This window comes from Oenanthe melanoleuca, chromosome 1A (genome assembly GCF_029582105.1).
Source record: "Oenanthe melanoleuca isolate GR-GAL-2019-014 chromosome 1A, OMel1.0, whole genome shotgun sequence".
Lineage (NCBI taxonomy): Eukaryota > Metazoa > Chordata > Aves > Passeriformes > Muscicapidae > Oenanthe > Oenanthe melanoleuca.
In genome coordinates this window covers 9,314,740-9,326,826 of record NC_079334.1, presented here as the reverse complement: position 1 = coordinate 9,326,826, position 12,087 = coordinate 9,314,740, and the positions used below count along the sequence as shown (strand labels likewise).

At 38.7% G+C, this 12,087-nt stretch overlaps 1 protein-coding gene across 1 annotated transcript in view; it reads left to right on the top strand.

Annotated features, from left to right (window-relative positions):
• The window catches only part of VWF (von Willebrand factor), a 119,851-nt gene that overhangs the window by 66,091 nt on the left and 41,673 nt on the right, over positions 1-12,087 (top strand). The window contains exons 28-31 of the mRNA XM_056511678.1: positions 296-1,641; positions 2,397-2,516; positions 3,407-3,550; positions 10,761-10,904. Coding sequence (XP_056367653.1) covers positions 296-1,641; positions 2,397-2,516; positions 3,407-3,550; positions 10,761-10,904 — 1,754 coding nt within the window. The remainder of the gene's footprint in view (positions 1-295; positions 1,642-2,396; positions 2,517-3,406; positions 3,551-10,760; positions 10,905-12,087) is intronic.

Genomic DNA, 12,087 nt, shown 5'->3' with positions numbered 1-12,087 from the left:
AGACTGTTCTAAGGAGTTTCCTCTGACAAACACACCATAGTTGGTCATGTTTCCTGGACTAAACAACATCCATGAACATAGGGGATTAAGGTATAAAAGACCATATGGGAAGCTGTGGGGAATTGAGGTGGAGGGGGGGAAAAGAAATTATTCACATCATGTTTTGGTTTCATTGTGGTTTGGAGATGTTTGGTTTTGTATTGGCATTCTTTTATAACATGTGAGTGACTTGTTATTATAAGCATTGCTTTTTACAGCCAAATTTGATGCTTTTCTAATTTGATGATTTTTGTAGTCTATGTGAAGGGAAGAACTTAACCTGTGCAGCCTGTGAGCTCATGGAGAACACCCTAACTCTGACAACACCTATTCCAGAGGAGGACATTGAATTACCCCCCAGTGCATACTCATGCAGCAAGATGATGGACTTGGCCTTCCTGATTGATGGCTCCAATAAACTCTCAGAGGAGGACTTTGAACAGCTGAAGACTTTTATAATTGGTGTGATGAAAAAACTCCACATCTCCCAGAAAAAAATCCGAGTGTCAATTCTGGTGTATAGACTTGGTCCCACCATCTATCTTAACCTTAAAGATATCAAAACAAATTCCCAAATGAGAAGAATTGTCCAGAACATAAGGTACACAGGTGATGAAGAAGCATCTGTCTATGAAGTCTTTAAATTCACTGCATTGCATGTGTTTGGAAAAGCAGAAAGGACCAATGCTGCCAAAATTGCAGTGTTATTTATAGCAAGCAAGCCTAAAAAAAAAATCCGCGACATGCTTGGGTTTTTGAAGACTAGAGATATCACAGTAGTACCTGTGGGGATTGGGCCACATGTCAATGTGGAGCAAGTCAAGTTCATGGCAAAGACGTTTCCAAGTAGCAGAGCCTTCCTAGTGAGCAATGTGCTGGAGCTCATGGATCAAAGAGATTTCCTCATTGATCACCTGTGTGATCTTGGACCTGAAGAAAGTCTTCTGTTACCAGCTACATCTGCTCCAACCATGTCCAGTGTCTTATCTCCCCCTTTGGGACTCACAGCCCCACCACCTCTTTCAGAAAAACCCCATCCCAACAGGCTGGATATTGCTTTTATTGTTGAAGGATCTGACAATGTTGGGGAGGAAAACTTCAATAAAGCCAAGAAATTCATAGAGAAGGTGGTCACAGGAATGAATGTAGGACAGGAAAATATTCACATTACAGTCATGCAGTATTCAGACACAGTCAGTCTGGAGTATTCCTTTAGGGAAATACAGTCAAAGGAAAAAATTATCGAGAAAGTGAGGAGTATACCCTACCAGGGAGGAAGGGCTACCAACACTGGCAATGCCCTTGATTATATTTCCAAACACACATTTACATCAGTGAATGGGGGCAGGCAAGATGTTCCTCACTTGGTATATATGGTGTCATCCAGTCCTTCCACTGATGTTATCACACGACCTCCTGGGAGCATAAATGTTATTCCCATAGGAATAACACCCGGTGCCAATATCCAAGAGCTCAGAAAGATCAGTCAGCCTAATGACCCAATTATCTTGAATAGTTATAACAGACTTATTGAAGAGGCACCTGAATTAGTGCTGCAGTCATGCTGCTCTCGTGGGACAAGAGTTTGGACCGAAATCACAGGTAAGATTGGATAAATTTTCTGTGTGATTTCTTCTTTCCTCTGTCAGGTCTCTTCCATTTACCCCGTGTATCACTGAAATTTGGAAGGTTCCTTTATCTGGTTTAGTGTCTTGCTGTTGTAAGCCAAGGAAGGACTATTTATCTTCCCTGGAGGCTGAAAATGCTGCCCCAGCCCAGCAGAACTGAGCCCAGCCCTGCAGTCTGTTTTCTGTAGGCTCAAAGTCCTTGTGTCCTTTTGTCAGCACAGCACAGCAGCTTTCATCCAGGTTGGAGAGTGCCAGAAGAAAAACATTCTCCTGTCTTTATTATTATTCTTTTCTGCTTAAAATAATGTAAAATTATACTTCCTCTTTTGTGAAGAGACATTATTGGGTTTTTCACTTTTTTTTTTTTTTCTTTTGTTTTTTAGGGGTGAGGAGGGTATTCTGTGTTTTTTGTTTATTTTTGTTTTGTTGTTGGTTTGGTTTGGGTTTTTTTGTTGTTGTCACCTACTGTTGGTTTTTGTTTTTTACTCCCCTGAGAGTAAAACAGAATCGATAGAAAAACAGGAATTGAAATATCCATGTATCCCACTGGATATGAATCTCAAGGCTTTTATTAAAGGGGCATCACTTACTGTTTCAATTGGTCATTATCCTGCTTTGTTTTCCCAAAATGCAGCTGGATCTACCCTTTCTGCTCCTACCACATTAGCAGATGCTAGTTTTGGTTATTATATATAAAATAATTTTTTTCCCTCCCCCTCTCACCCTCAGAGCTGTGCAACAAACCCATGGACATCATGTTTCTCCTTGATGGAAGTGCCAATATTGGAGCATTGGAGTTTGAGGAAATGAAAAGCTTTGTGAGGGCATTTATTGAACGTGTTGTGGTTGGTATGTATCTGCCTTTCAGCTCAGACATAGAAATGTGCTTTTTATTCTTTTACTTGTAGGGGACAAACCAGGATCCTGTGTTTTCCCAGCAGTATTTAACAAATACAGATTTTTTAAAAATCAGAACTATATATTTTTTGATTCAGCATTAAACCATTTCCATGGAGCAACTGCTGTTATTGGTAGTGTTCATACATGTTTTACAAAGCATTGATAAAGAATCATTGTGCTTTGTACATAAATACCTTCAGTAGGCAGCCATGAAGAGCAGTACAGCCAATCACTATAAACAACATATTGCCTGGTTCAATTTTGCAAATCTGATATTTTTTTAACTCTCTACATATTAGAGAGCAGCATAATTTGGAATTTCTCTTCATTCCCCTTCACAGGTCAAGCTCCCTGGATTCACTTTGTTCCATGCACATCACTCCAGTGCTGTAGGAGAGAGGGAATTTGGCATGAAATGATCCAGGGAGCTTGGCCCATCTGACAGATGAGGCATCAATCTACTGCATGTGCAAAACAAGGTGCACATCAAAAAAAAAAAAAAAAAAAAAAAAAAAAAAAAAAAAAAAAGGGGATATTTAGACAATTTTAAAATGGAAAAGAATAATACTGAATGGAGTTTAATAAAATGAAATTCTCCAGTTACTGTCGTATTGATCTGGGCTAAAATGCTGCATACTGACTCTTGACAGAAAAACAACTGTTTCCAGCAGTATACTTGCATATTTTTTCACCAGGAAGTAGTTCAGTTTTGATCTTTTCACACTGATGGAAAACCACTTTCCAGTTGTGCCTAATGAAAATCACAATGCCAATGTCTTCTTTAGATTTATTTTAAGACATTCACACACACTGCCTAAAGTGTTTTTTTTCTGCTTCAGGCAATTCTTCAATTCATGTGTCAGTTCTCCAGTATGCCAGGGAGAATAATCTAGAAATTTCATGGAACATGCCTCAAGAGACTGACAGGCTTGTAGAGATGGTGCAATCCATTCAACTAAGGGAGCAAGGTCCTACCAGACTAGGTGAGTGATTTTGTGAATATTGGTGTTTAAACAAGGGGAGGAACAAAACCTCAAGGAATGCTAAATACAGGCTGGCTACAAGCACCAGTTGATGCCATTGTGGTGGCATTTCTTGTTAAGGTTCAACCTCTTGTTATGGTTCAATTTTCTCTATAAACTTGTATTCATAGGTAATATAAATTATGGTTTGTCTTAAATGTATTTTGGAAAGAAGCCTTGAAGTCATGCTCAGGATTTGCACTCACTATCTTTCAAGCAAGCAAAGCATAATTAAGAAGTAAAGACTGATCATTAACCTTTCAGTGCTGGTTAGTTGATTAGACATTTAGAAGCAGAATTGCTCATGCTGACTTCAGGAGCTGCCCTTGCCAGATGTTTGTGCTGATGCCAGTGTAACCCATCTGTTTGAAAAATAGCAAAGCAAGTTATATTCTGTGTGGTTCACTTCCTTCATCCAAGTTGCCATGCTGGTTCCACAGGGACTTGGGCTGACACAAGACTGGGGATGGGGGCAGGGAGCCAGGAACGAGGATTGCCTAAGGCAGCACCTCAGCTGAAGAGTTACTTGTGAACTGCCATCTTCTGTTTCAGACAGACAGGTCCACTTCAGTTTTCATGTGCTAAAACATCAGAGATTTTCCACTGGATCTGTGGAAACTTGGTGACACACAAATATCAGTTGCAGGGTTCAGCGAAAAAATTATTCTCCTACAGCATCTTTCACCAGATACCTGAGAATTTTGTTCTTCTGGATTGGAACCAGATTTATTCTGACAGCCATCTAGCATCAGGGTCCTATAAGAATTGAGGAATACACAGATTTTTGGGGTCTTTGGACTATAAAGAGTTATTTGTACAGAAAAGTGCGAAGTAAAACCTGACTTCCATAGTTCGCAGGAGGATTAGCTCTGATTGCTTTCTCAGCCTGGAGAAATAAAAATACCAGATGGCTGATGAGACTTCTATAGGCTCGTTGTGGGATGAATTGTTGCATACAAATAGATAAGTTTTGTGAAGCCTTCCATGTAATGTGTAGAGAAAGCCACACGGAACTGCAGGATAAACAGAGCAAACACGGCCTTTGGGAAATGAAATGGGAGAGGCAGCCACATGACATCCTCGTTAGTGATTTGTTTATGTCTCATTGGAAAATGCTCAGAGACTGTGACTGGGGATGTGGTATAATGAACCAAAGTGGAATAGAGTAGAAGTAGTTCCTCCCAAATGAAGTAATGAAAATAAGTCACTGCGGTGCTGTCCTGCTCCTTGTGATGTGTGTGAATGTGGCTGGCTGTGCAGGAGACAGCATTCCTGGGAACTGCATGGTCACTCAGGCCCTTCTGTCTGTGCTTGGCCTCTGGAAATGCAGAGACTGCTTGACAAGTGTAGATGACCCAGTCTGGATGCTGCATTTTAATTGGAAATATTTTCTACTCTTTGCTTGATCTGAATTTACCCATCAAAAAATATCACTGCTGTCAGAGCAGATCTGTTTCTTCTTATTTGCACTGGCTGTCCTATGGCAGAAGAACAATTCAGTGAAATCTTTATTTCATCTTGATCCAAATTCTATTTTGGTCCACAAAGCTCTATGTGCAAAGGTAATTGTTGCTGCCACTGCAAAAGTCTTGCTGTAGAAAACATTCCCTTTCCTGCATCATTTAGCCATAATGAAACTCCAGGAGAGAAAGGTTTTAGTTGTAAGAAATAATGAAAAACTACCGAGTATGTGAGGGCATAGAAAGAACAAGAAAGAGCAGCCTCTACCACGAATCTTTCCCGTGCTTGTGCAGTGGGACCATTCAATAACATCAGGCAAATTTTGGCTCAAGTAACCTATCAGGAAGCAGCTCTGGGGCTATTCAGACATCATGAAATCATGTACAACTTCACATAAGAAACAACTGAAGAAAAAAAAAGAAGGAAACTAGCTAAACACTAAAGTGATGTGTGCAAGAGAACTGAGGATCACGTAAATGTGTCTCTGTTCAGCATTTGTGGGTGTTTAGGAGAGTCACAGGGAGCAGATTGAGCAATCCCTACAGTAAATACTGCTTAACACTTTATAAAAACATTATTTTGCTTCCTTATAGCCCTAGTAAAAGTTGTTCATTTAGGCTGACATTTTCCTGCCTCAGCCTTCAAAATTTGGAGGACGTATGATCTATGTGGCTCAGCTGTATAAGTGCATTTTTAGGGAAAGAAATATTTCCCTTTTCCCCCCAGGAAAAAAAAATCTTAAATTTGTATTTTTCCTCCAACTTTCCATCATTATTAATATATTTGATTAGCAGCATTCAGTTTTGCTGTCAGAATTAAGAAGGTATAAATGTCTTTCTCCTAAATCTCACCTGTGGTTTTGGAAGCAAAGGCCCCCCCATAGCACTTTTCATTTTTCATATCTTTCCCCAAATGATGCACTCTGTATTGAATTTCCAAAATCTCGCTCATCACCTAAGGCCAGCAGCTGTCCTGATCAGAGGGCTCCTACCCACTCAGAGAGACTTCCATTTGTTTCCCTATAAATATTGCTGAACTGGTGGTGCCAGCTTCTTTTTGAAGCCAGTTTTGAGTGCCACTAATATCTGCCATGAGCTGTTTTAATTCACTGCCCTTCAGTGTTTGTTTCTTTTTGTTTGCTTTTTTTTCTCTAGTTCATTTCTTACAAGGTTTGTGAGTTGAATGAGCTCCTGGTGGAGACTGGGTTCATCAGAAACCCTTATTGGTAAGAGAAAGGCAGGATTTGTGACCTGCAGTGGAGAGGTTTTTGGGGCCTCTTCCATTCAGTGATATTGAACTGACAGGTTTGGGCTGCTTATGAAAAGTTCAGCACATGTTAATCAACGTGTGTTAATGCCAAAATATCAATATTCACATACCAAGAGCTGACCACTTAAAGAACTGTGGTATCAGTTTTCAATAGCTGATTTGTTTCAGAATTAAAATAATCTTCTGTTTTCAGTGAAAAATCCCAATTCAGTGCCAAGTGAAGAGCCTGAATTAAGATACAAAGACCAGTTTCAGGATTATGGACCTGGTCTAGTTTAAGATGTCCCTGCCCATGGCAGGGCGGTTGGAATGAGATGATCTTTAAAGTTCCTTCCAACCCAAACTGTTCTGTGATTTTATAATTCTATGATTATCATTATGGGGAGCAGTTCCTGGTCAGACAGGTCCTTGTTTTAAATAGTTGCAGTCTGGAATACCCACCATCCAGACAGTGTTGGCTGCTTCTGTATCACTTCAGATTCTGAGGAACCATTCCTTTTTTCTTTCCCAGGCAGCTTTCAGGACTTGTGGTGATTAAGATCTCTTGCAGTATTTTGTTTTGGTCAAAATGTTGCAGAAATGTTAGAGAAACCACTGAGGTTGCTTAAGGCACAGATTCACAAGTTCCCAGCAGGAACCTCCATCTAATTGGATTCCCCCCTCTGTCACAACTCCACAGACCCTCACGGGGCTTTACATTTCATTCCTTGTTTCAGTCAAAATTAAAGAAAATAATTGCAAGGTTGCTCTTAGGAAGTTTTTGCTTTCCCTGAGGCATTCACCAACACATTAAATGTCTGTGTGTTCCAGATTGGCTAATTCTGGGATGAATCTTCATTTGTATTACTTGGATATATTTCAAATATTTCTTGGGCATCTTGTGTTCGTTCAGTTAATTCCATGATGTCCATGATTGCTCCCAATCCAATATTTGTGATTCAGATTAACATGCCTTTTTACACATCTTAACTCTTCCATCCAAATCATTAATGAAACTATTCAATAAGGCAGAATCTACTGTAATTCCCTCTAGACTCCCAGTAAACACCTCCAACCCTATTCAACAGATTGTTTTTTGTCCTTAAAGCTTGTTTATGTCCATTGGATCAACTTGCAGTCCTTGCAGGAACCTCTGTGTGAACCATTCTGAGTTGTTACTTCAGAATACAAGTCTAACTTTAAAATCCATCAGGTGTCAAGTCAACCAGGAGAAGGTTCTTTAAAAGCCTGTTCCAACTTTCAGAATTTTGGCATCAAATGTTCATAGTAATTATTTAATGATTATTCCAAACATGAGCACTGAAGGATGGGGAGAAGATGCTGTTCTGTGCTTGGAATGATTGGTTTGTCCTTTCTGAAGTAGCCTGTCTGGTTCAATTGGATTTTTGTTTTCCTTTTTCATTTATTTGCACTTTTTTTCCCCTGGACATGCCCAATGAATGGCATTCATACCCCACTGACTGAGCTGGAAGGCTGCTGGGGGCTCACCACCTTTGGTGGGCTGAGGAAAGGGCTAAAATGGCTGGAAATAACCTGGGCTAGAGGAATATGTTCCTGCCCATGGCAGGAGAGCTGGAACTGGATGATCTTCCAACCCAAACCATTCTGGGATTGTCTTTATCTTTCCATGCTGTGAACACTCTTTCCAGTCTCAATACAGCCTTGTGCATGGTGTTGTTTAATTCAATGTAAATTTCCTTTTCTGGTATGAAAAAATGTCAGGTTTCTGTTGTGTTGCAGTCTCACAGTATGAAGATGTTCAAGTTGGTTGCTTTTAGCAGTTAATAGTTTTTATTGTGGCCTCTGAGGGATTTGGTATTTCCCTCCGTGGTGAGATGGAGAGACAAAGACCTGAGAAGTGACAGCTTCCAGCTTGGGATGAGGACTTTCTGAATCCCTCCAGCAGGACAAAAGTGTTCATTTGATCATGCCTTCAGACACCTGGCTCTTTTCTCTAGAGCTGGCTTCAAAATCAAGGGAGAAATCCAAAGAGTTTTTACTATGCTAAATCCAATTTTCCGTGCATTAAAATGAGTAACTGCTTTTGGGGCCTTTGAAACAGTCACTGGTTCTATTGTAATAGTACTTGATTTCTTTATGAGAAATTATAAAAATAATGGATATTTTTTTTTTTTAATTTGCAAATATGTATGGAGTTTCTGAACATTTTTAAAATTAATGTGAGAATAAGAAAAATGGAGCTGGAGTGGCTGCTGACCACATCAACCACACAAAAGTCAAAGGGTCATTAAAGAAAACAAACACAGAAATTTCAAGTACTTTTCATAAATGAATGAAAAATCACTTGTGATCCTTACTGTGCAAAAGTTTAACCTAAATGTATATTTGAAAGTTAAAAACTGGAATACGTTTTTTGATAATTATTTGCAGGACCAAAGGGAAATGAGTCAATCTTCTGGCAATCTCAGGGACTTTGAATATAGTCATATTTATTTGCAGTATTTTGTTTTATCCTTCGTTATTTCTTGCTAATGGGCCATTCTGTGTCTAATATTTACCTTGGCAGACACAAAACCATTTGTGGAAAGGATTGTGGGAGAGCTGTTAATTGTAGGATTGATTGTGGGACATGAGTTAATACCTGAGGTTAGTTATTTTTTGTGGTGAGGAACAGTAGTTTGTGAGATGGAATCACCATCACCCAGCTAATAATGGTGTTTCAAGATGTGTTTTGTTTCAAATAGAAAAACATTTAGAATTTTGAGGTTTTCACTGAATATCCAACTGCTGTTCCTCTGTTATTGAGTCACTGAATGGTTTGATTTGAAACAGACCTTCAAGATCATCTCATTCCAGCCCTCTGCCATGGGCAGGGGCACCTTCCACTATCCCGGTTGCTCAGAGTCCCATCCAACCTTTCCTGGAACACTTCCAAGGATGGGGCAGCCACAATTTCCCAGGGCAGCCTGTTCCACTGGTACCTCAAGACCTCTGATTAAAAAACTTAATCACATCAAATCTAAATCTCTCTTCTTTTAGTTTAAAACTCTTCCCCTTGTCCTATCCCTACCTGCCACTATAATAAGTTGCTCTTATTCTTTTTTGTAAGCTCTCTTTAAATACTGTGAGGCTGCAGTGAAGTCTCCCTGGAGCCTTCTCCAAGCTGAACAATCCCAGCTCTCCAAGCCTTATCAAAAATCAATGTGCTGAGTGAGATTCCTAAAGTTTGTCCATGCTTGCAGCAGCTTGGGAAAAAGGTTTTTGCTTCTATCACTGAAAAGATGTGGGTGACATGGTGCAAGAAGACATCAAGGGTACAAAATGTTGAGGTGTGCTAAGGTGTACTGTGCTGGTGAATTATCTACAGGCTGACTTCCAGTGTTTTACAAATGCATTTGTTATTATAAATTGTACAGTGAATTCCTCAGGCAAACCTATTTTTGCTCCACAGTTACTGCAGATTACTCAGAGGAAATACTCTTTCCAGTGTTTATTATTCACCAGTCACTGTTTGCCCCGAATGTCACATCAGTCACCCGGTTCCATTTCTACTTCCTGACCTGATAACTTCCAAGCCCAAAGGAGCTTTTAAGAAAGCTGAATATCACGATTCCCAGTGTAAATATTTGTGCAAATACATGTCTAAATGCAAGTACTAACAAAGTGCTCTCTTGCTGAGGTCATAATTATCAACAAAAATTTGCCTGAGTATTCACAGATGTTAAATGAAGGGGCAGCAACTTCTCTTTTAAGCTAGTTTGTGATTTGATAGCTCAGGTAGAATTTCTTTCAAAGTCTTGTGGGGTTTGGTGTGGGTTTTCTTTTTTTTTTGTTGTTTTTTTTTTTTTTTTTTTTTTTGTTTTTTTTGTTTTTTTTTTTTTTTTGTTTTATTTTAATTCGGATCACCCAGTTGTATTATGGATTACACAGAGTTTAAATTTCAGAGAGGTTGCTGGTAGTGTGGAGGCATGATAGGGAAAGGTGATGAAATTAGGGAAGCACTGTATCTTTTTTAGGAGTGAGAACAACCGTAGTGAACAGCTCAGGGTGATGCCAAGCTGTGGAGCTGCTCGCCACTGGATGTCAGTGTTGCTCAGCAGTTCGAAGCAGGAATCTGCTCTCCGCAATGTCTTCTATCCTTTAGGGATGGCAATACTTCTGGGAAAGATAACTGCTTAAGTGAGGAAGGTAAATTTGTTATTGTGGCTAAGGAAAGGGAAAAGAATTCCCATCGCTGCAGAGACTGGGATGGTCTAGGAATGGAGTTAAGGATGGTCCTTCTATGTCTGGATGTCTTAATAAATACTGGAATGTTTATAATGGCTGAAATCTTTCATGTAGCTGCAATAAATCAAATATTAAGAATAAATATTTTTCACTGCCTACTAGCATAACACACTAAAGCAATATAAGATTAAGTTTTATAGTCTCCTGTGACTTTTTTATTACCTCTCTCATTTCTCTCTTTTTTTCTTGCTAGGAAATGCCATTGATTTTGTGGTCCAGAATGCAATGTCAGAATCCCACGGGGGCAGACCCAGCGCATCAAAGGTGGCGATCGTCATCGTGTCGGGGAGCTCACAGGATGCTGTGGAGGCTGCTGCCCTTTCTGCAAGAGCCAACAGTAAACCTCATTTAGCTGCCACTATTTATAAGTACAGTTGTTACTTTTTAAGTGATGAGCTAGAACAAAAGATGGAAAATTAAGACACTGGTGTGTTCATGTAAGTTCTGGAGTTACTTATGTAGTGCTGAGGTAAGGAACAGACCTGAACAAAATATGCCCTGTGTGAAGATGGCTTTGAGGTACTGGGAAATTCAGGACCAATCTGCATTTAAGGCTGACAGCTTCCTCAGGACTCACAAATTGGCAGCATTTCATTTTCCAAGATACTGTGGGCAGACAGGGATAACAGAAATGTGGTCTAATATCATAAATTCAATACTGTTGTAGGACAGTGAAGCTCGAAATAATAATATATAATAAATATATAATATATAATATATAATATATAATATATAATATATAATATATAATATATAATATATAATATATAATATATAATATATAATTATATACTCTAATAATAATAGTTATAAATAAAAATATTAATCATGGATAATAATGATAATAATAATGATAATAATGATAATAATGATAATAATAATAATAATAAAGTTTTGATCAGATTCTGCACTGACCTCTACAGGAATATACTCTTGCCATCAGTGTCCTGCCTGATGATTTTTCAAGTTTTCTGGCTGTTGTTTCTGTACTTCAGCTTCCTCAGGTGTTCAGCTGAGGAACTTTGACTTCGTTTGAAGGTTGCTCTGGGAGTTACTGAATAAGGCATGGACTGTATAACAACTATCAATTTTTAATTAAATGGTTTGAAAATAATCCAATTGCTGTGTAACTGAAGAAAGAAAACAGCATATTGAGGTTTTTTTTTTTTGTTTTTTTTTTTTTCATTTAAAAAGAGTGAAGATGTTGTCATTAATTCTGCAGCTGTGTTTTGTTGCCCATGAATGATCTTATTATGCTTGGGAGTAATAGAGCTCATCTTAGCTAACAGTGTGATTAGAGAAACACCACTTCAGCCCTTAGTTACCTTTAGCCAACATGGGGAAAATGATGCAAATAACACATGAATATTAAGCATTGGAGAAAAACTTTTCCCAGTTATTTTTTATTTATTTATTTTTTTTTTTAAAGCAAATGAAAAAAATAAAAGTGATATAATATTTATGTTGGAAAAAATCTTTAAAATCCTCATGGCCAACCATTAACCAAGCACAGCCAAGTG